At 35.6% G+C, this 7,471-nt stretch overlaps 1 protein-coding gene across 1 annotated transcript in view; it reads left to right on the top strand.

Moving 5' to 3' along the window:
* The window catches only part of LOC128247351 (MAM and LDL-receptor class A domain-containing protein 1-like), a 106,005-nt gene that overhangs the window by 58,279 nt on the left and 40,255 nt on the right, over window positions 1-7,471 (top strand). Inside the window, exon 9 of the mRNA XM_052966614.1 lies at window positions 6,383-6,745. Within this exon, the coding sequence (XP_052822574.1) occupies window positions 6,383-6,745 (363 nt within the window). The remainder of the gene's footprint in view (window positions 1-6,382; window positions 6,746-7,471) is intronic.

The following is a 7,471-nucleotide window of genomic DNA, read 5'->3' as shown; positions in this document are numbered from 1 at the left end:
CACCTATTTGATTAACCCTATCTGAAATGTAATTTTATTTTATATCCTCATTTTATTCTATCGCAATCAACACCTATCTTCACCTTCTGATGTTGTTGTAGGGAATTAGAAATAAGGGTACACCCCGTTCATGTGACAAGTCACTATAAATAGGAGAGTACATAGTAAGCAGTCAGAAACAGTCATGTCTTTACTGGTCTTACTAAGTAAACTGTATACTGAATTGGGCATTATAACAATACAACATTTAAAGGATTATAACAGTGGTGACGAAAATTTAAACAACTCATGAGGAATTAATAAACTCAACGAAGATAAACCAACTCACGTAGAGTTAATAAACTCACAAAGTTTTGTTGTGTGAAACTTACGAAAATATTCGTAAAATTATGGAACATCTTTTGGCCTGTTTGCTCGAGTTGCAAAACAACAACAACTACAAGAACAACAGCTTAAGTAACACCACCACCAACAACAACAACAACAGCAGAAACAACTGCAAGTGCAACAACAAATAATATTACAGTAACAAATGCTGCAATTACTGAAAATGCCAGGAAAGTAAGAAAAAATGTTCTCAACAGAGTATGTTGCGAACTACATAACAGAGTTCAAATACGAGCCTGACGAAGAAGTTATCTTCGAAGCATACGACAGGAGACATGAACAAATCTTCAAGAAAGATTGTAAAGATTAGGATGACGAGATGAAAATGCACTAGATCTTGAGAAAACTGGCAGCAATAGAACATGAACGATACAGTAATTATGTACCCACAAGAAAACCTTCAGACATAAACTTTAATGATACAATAGATATATTGTGCAAAATTTTCAGTGAAAAAGGCTCATTGTTCAACACACGTTGGAAGTGTCTGAATATAGAGAAAAACAATGATAAGGGCTACATCACATATGCTGGTAGAGTAAACAGGGAATGTGAGAAGTTTGAGCTGGATGAATTAATGCCAAATATGTTAAAATGGACATGTAACGGTTGATGTTTTTTGTGTTGTGTAGTCGATGTGTCACTCATTGTAACGATAAGTATTATTTACCAATTGTACTGGTTATAAGATGAACGATGAAGATGATCAACATTTTTATAGAAATATTTATTTACCGTTACTTTATATGTTGCCATACCACGACGGGTAGGCCAGTGTAATAGTATAACAGTTTGTACGTAAAGCATACAAGGTAAAGAATTTCTGCCTGTATCTGTATGCACACTTTCTCATAGTAGTATTTATATAGAGAGAGAGATGGTAGTGTTAAAGAGAAAAGGATGTGAGCTCGTATTAGTTATAATGTGTGCGACGTTGTCTCAGTGGCTGACAGTAAACTTCTTTCTCCCTCTGGCCAAGGTTGTAGCTGGTCAGCCAGGCTTCGTTCTCCATGAGTCGTCAAGTAACCACTGGTGACTAAAAAGAGGAAGTTTGCTTGGAGGTCTCCGGTTTTTATAGCTATGAAGCAGGGTAGTGAGTGCAAAGGCTTTAGCTGGCCGTCTTGTTTATCTCTATTCTAGATGGAGTAGAAGAGGTCAGAAAGGGTCAAGTGGTGGAGACACCGCTTCGGCCTAGCTAAAGGCGTCTGAGACATATCTAACTGTTGTCAGATCAAAACCGTTGTTTCACCGCTAGAAAAGTTCACGCCTGCAAGATTCCTATAGACATATTGCCAAAAAGGACACAGAAGTTAGAACTAGAATTCTCGCAAAGCTGAAACAAAACCAGGATGTAACCCTACTGCAAGTGTCAGAAGAATGCAGTAAAAGATAATTTTATAAAGGAAATAAAAAGAACACCATGGTCAACAAAAGAAAATCGAAACAGGTTTGGTGTGAAACAAAACCAAGACATGAACCTATACTCAATGTTTGATGGCATACTGAGAGTAGTGACACCGGCAACACTACAAAAGAAAATTTTGAGAGGATTTCACGTTAGACATCCTGGTATTTCAAGGATTAAAGCTTTAATGAGCAGTTATGTATACTGGCCGTAAATGGGCAGAGAAATCAAACATTTGGTGAAATGTTGTAGAGAATGCGCTCTAGCAGCAAAATTGCCCACTATAAAAATTGAACCTTAGCCAAAAGTAAATATTCCATAGTCGAGACTACACATCGATTTCGCTGGTCCTTTAAATGATTTTTACTACTTAGTGGTGGTTGATAGTTTCTTGAAATGGCCTGAAATTTGTAAGTGTAAACAACCAGCCTCCCCGACTGTGATAAAATTGTTTGCAAGATTTGGCATCCCAGACAAGATAGTGTCTGTCAATGGAACGTAATTTGTGTCTAGCGAATTTTAAAAATTTTGTGAAACGTTTGCAGTAGAACATATAACTACAGCGCCATACCATCCCATAATGCTTTGTCAATACCTTCAAAAGAGCCCTTAGAAAATCGAATAAAGAAGTCATGGATGAGGTAGCTCTAGAACAATTTTTAGGAGTGTACTGTGTAACACCAAATCTGAATACACTAACAGGTAGCTCACCAGCAAAGCTGATGTTTGCAATGAAAGTAAAATCAGTCTTTGATAAATTGCTATCTGGCAAAAAAGAAAAAGTGTCAGGGAAGACAGCACGATTCTTTAAAGTTAGGGAAAAGGTGTATATGAGGGCATGCAAGAATGGAAAGCAGAGTTGAGAATATGGCATAATTACCAAATGCATAGGTAAAATGATGTATTGGATAAAAAGTAGGAAAGGCATACATAAGTGACACAGGAACCAACTGAGAAAGAGATTCATGGAAAGCGAACCAAAGAAGTTGGAAGAACCAATGGAATGGTTGTACGATACACTCCAAATACCAATGCCACTACAGGTGGTTGAACCCAGGCGTACAAGTGAGAGGAAAAGAAAACATATGGAGTTCCTGAAAATAGATATCAAATGCAAAAAATATTAAAATGTACAAAAAAAACTCAAAAAAGGGAGGTGGGGTGAGTAAAAAAATTATTGCTAAATAAAATGACACTTCCTAAGAAAAACGTAAAAGGAGAGATGATGTAGAGAATTAGCAATAATGGTACAACCCTCCCACATGACAAGTGGTATGAGAAGTCACTATTAAGAGGAGAGTACATAGTAGGTGGTCAGAGATAGTCATATCTTTACTGCTTTTACTAAGTATACTGTATACTGAAATGGGTGTTATAAGAACCCAACAAGTTAAGGATTATAACAGATGTTAATTCACTAAACTTTAGTCTCATTCCAACCAGCTTTTTTAAGTTCAGTAATGTAAAGGCTTAGCAAAATGCCTGTAAAACTTCCTTTCTGTATTCTTCCTGTCCCATTACCAGGAACACAATACCACATGTAAATACACCTCTTGTCATTCCAAATCAATAAAATCACTGCCCTACCAATGTACCTTTCATCACTCTCAAACAGTTCCTCCTAAATTCATCTTCTAATCTTCCTAAAAGTTTTCAGTCTTTCTCTCTCTCTAAACAGGAATCTGTCTTCACGTTTTGAAGCATACTACAATGAATCTCATGTCCAAGAAATACTATCTCTCTGATCTTGTGAAGTATTGACTTATTACTCTAACTTCCAACATCTCAAAAATTTGAACACAGTTGCTAATAACTAGCTTCTCCAACATCAGTACAGCTTCCATAATTCTATTGTTAACTCTCTCTTTGATGTCATTTACCAGCAGCCATCTCACACTTGGAAAATTTCATGAAAACAATGTCATAACACTTGACATCAACAAGACATTTGAGTGTGTCTGGTATGGAAATCTTGATAAAATCTCATATTGGGCTCTAGTCTCTTGGATTAAAAGATTCTTATCAGTTTGTACTATTGTAGTATGTACAGGCAAAACTCTTGCTCAGCTACACTCTATGAGCTCTAGTGTATACAGCTCAGTTGTGTCACCAACACATTCCTTTCTGTGCATTAATAGCCTACTTACTGCCACCTCCAAACTTCCATACACAAACATCATCTTCATACAGCCTAGACATTTCATGTCAAACCTATATTGCCCATTGAACTGACTTGGAAATATTCTCCTTGGGAGACACAAGAATTTTATTTCCTTCAACAACACAAGATTGTTGTGGACAAGCCACTTATCAAGAAAACATTATTCTTCTTCTGTTACTTCTCTGGTATAAGACAATTTTTTTTTAACTATTCAGCTTCCTACAAATCACAGATGATCATCCCTAGCACTAACACATCACACACACTGTTCAAACAGTGTCTCAAAGACTAGCCATTCTCTTTAGAAACAAAAAATTTACTTAGTCCTAATCATTTCTACAAAGCTCAAATAGGACCCACAAGGTTAGATGTCTCTACTGATATTACACACAACCATTCAATCAATGACATTCAGTCGAAAGATGCAGTATTTTCACTCAACCTCATCTGCCTCTACTACAAAAGTCTCTGCTCTTCAAAACTGGCATGTTATTTATGAACTCTACTTATGTCCACTCATTTCATTCCTTCTCTCAACACTCAATAATGAAAGAACAGATGAATGTATATTACTTCTCTGACTGCACCAACCCCCTTTGTCCAATTCTGCTTCCCTACCAAGATTATATGATACATTCATATATTATTATGTTATTTTTACATTTATCCTAAAATAAAATTTATCTTAGTTTTAAATTACTAAAATAAGTATAAAGAATCCTTTAGCTAAAGTGTTTTTCTCTTTTGAGGCCTATACGAGGTCATCTTTAATGAAATGATAAAAAAAATTCATAATTAAAAGTGTTTAAGCTGCTGGATCTCTATACTATAGTGTGTTTAAATACCATTGCAATCATTGTGTTATATTCTTTCTTGTACTGAATAGTATAGATTTTCTGAAAGGAAGATATTGCACAGCAGTCAGAAATGAGAATTAATTCAGTAAATCCCTAATTTATCCAGACAAAAAGTCAAATAAATAAATAAATATATATATATATATAAATAATTGGCTAAAATAAATAAATTGTAAATGGTATTATTTGATGATATTTCTCTTTTTATTTATATTATATCTACATAATTAAGAAACAACACCCTCCTTGCACCATTAGATCAACAAATGACCTCAGATGATTTCTTTAACAAGTGCTCACCAATATAAACAGTTTTGGACAATTGTCATCAATTGTTTCACATTCATCATCATCATCATTTAATGTCCGCTTTCCATGCTAGCATGGGTTGGACGATTTGACTGAGGACTGGTGAACCAGATGGCTACACCAGGCTCCAATCTGATTTGGCAGAGTTTCTACAGCTGGATGCCCTTCCTAATGCCAACCACTCTGAGAGTGTAGTGGGTGCTTTTATGTACCACCGGCACGAAGGCCTGTCTGGTGGTACTGGCAACGGCCGCGCTCAAAATGGTGTATTTTACGTGCCACCTGCACAGGAACCAGTCCAACAGCACTGGCAACGATCTCGCTCGAATGTCTCAGCACAATACTGCCATAGGCTTCCATGTTAGTACTTACTAAAAGTATTATGAAGCAGGCAAAGTATGCTCATATCTGCTTATGTATAGTGTTTAACAAGCTGAAAGAATTGTCTTTCTGGTCCAGGATATATGCTTCAGTCTTGTGGGTATCCACAACATATGGCATTATTACTGCAACTTGAAGTGGTGTAGTTCTCACCATTGCTCAGCATTTAACAAACATGTTTCATGGTACTACACAGCCGCTAACAAGAACAATGACTTTACTACAAGTATCACCAACTACATGAAACAGACCAAAAGTTAATACTGACAATCATTCAATGTCCAGGGTTCTCAAATTAACACCCTACTCTGTTTGATGATGACAGAGATTGCCATCCACATGAACTTGCTCTACAAGGTGGAACAATAATTTTCAGCACATCTCCTTTGCCATTTTTTATGATAATGCATTTGCCATTTAGTCTATAAAAACCATGACAGTTGCATAACTTACTGTAATATATTTCTGAATAAACCAGTCGTTTGACTATTTTTGTGTCAATGCAAAAAATCAGTATACTGATTTCTTACATTCACATAAAGCCATAGAAGTGTAACAGAGGGATCTAAGTAAATTAAATCAACTTCAGGATATGAAAAACTAAGTATGCTATGATGTCATTTGAACTTGGAATATAATAAAATACTACAGAATATTTAACACTGTAAATTAGAAGCGAATGGGGGGAATCTAACTGGTCAATCATGGACCTGATAGTAGTTAAACTTATGTTATTATAGATATTTTTCTAACTTATTACAGGAAATCATTTTTGTCCATTTATATATTACTTGATTTAGAACTTATTCTTATCATAGCAAATAACTTGCATTAGCATCAAATATTAATGAAATAATCAAAACTTTTTTGTCTGTTTTACAGGAAACTATCTGCTATTTACTTCTTATTCTTACTACTACTACTACTACTCAGGCACGAGGAACTCTATAAGGTCACCTGTAATTGATATTCCAAATGAAAAGATGAAACTTGAATTTCTCTATTACATGCCTGGGACTGGAACTAAATCACTACAAGTAAGATTTGAGGAAGAAGGACTTAAATCATGGTTTACTGAAAAACCATATTTCTGGCAAGATTCTGGAGACCGTGGAACTGAGTGGCAGTATGGTTGTATGGATTTACCCAGTAAAAGTGGAAGAATTGTATTCACTGGTTTTGCTAGAGATAGATATTCAAAAATCGGTCTTGATGATTTACTTGTTGATAAAGGCTACTGTCGAAGTAAGTAGAATTGTTTTACTCTCTTTGCAAGTGCTGAATGGATTTTGTGGCTTTGCTTTCTTTAAGTGTTTTAATTTTGTTTCATCTTTTCTTATGAGAAACTTTATTTCTTAAATTTTAATTAAATTAGATTACTTTTAGTTTTGTTTTCTAAACAACATCTACTTTCACAGTTGGAAGGTCTTTGATTACAAATTTGGTCAAACAGACCTGACCTAGGATTGAATAACAACACCCACCACTATACAAAGATGTTCTATTATCTATACTCGTTATTATCAATACCAGTGTTTCTCAAAGTGAGGCACATGCCCCAATGGTGGGATATGGCAATATTTTGATGGAATGGGTGTGGGTTACTACTTTAGAATAAGTAACGAGTGACTAAAACTTGTAATAAATACTTGTCGCATAACTAGCACCTGTGCCAGTGGCACATAAAAAGCTCCTTTTGAGCAATTGGCCCCATGGAGACAATGAGAAATGACTGAGACCTTCGGCAATATGCCATACTTGAGTAGAGTACCCCTCAAGCTAAGTGAAATCCTAATCATGGCAGATACTGGTGCATCCAGCCATAGAAACCATGCCAAATCAGACTGGAGTTTGGTACAGCCCCTCAGCTTGCCAGCCCTGGTCAAACCATTCAACCCATGTCAACATGAACAATGGATATTAATGATGATGACGATGATGATGATATATATATATATATATATATATATA

This window comes from Octopus bimaculoides, chromosome 3 (assembly GCF_001194135.2).
Source record: "Octopus bimaculoides isolate UCB-OBI-ISO-001 chromosome 3, ASM119413v2, whole genome shotgun sequence".
In the NCBI taxonomy this organism is placed as follows: domain Eukaryota; kingdom Metazoa; phylum Mollusca; class Cephalopoda; order Octopoda; family Octopodidae; genus Octopus; species Octopus bimaculoides.
Note: the sequence above shows the minus strand (reverse complement) of the source record. Positions and strands in the feature narration are given on the sequence as shown.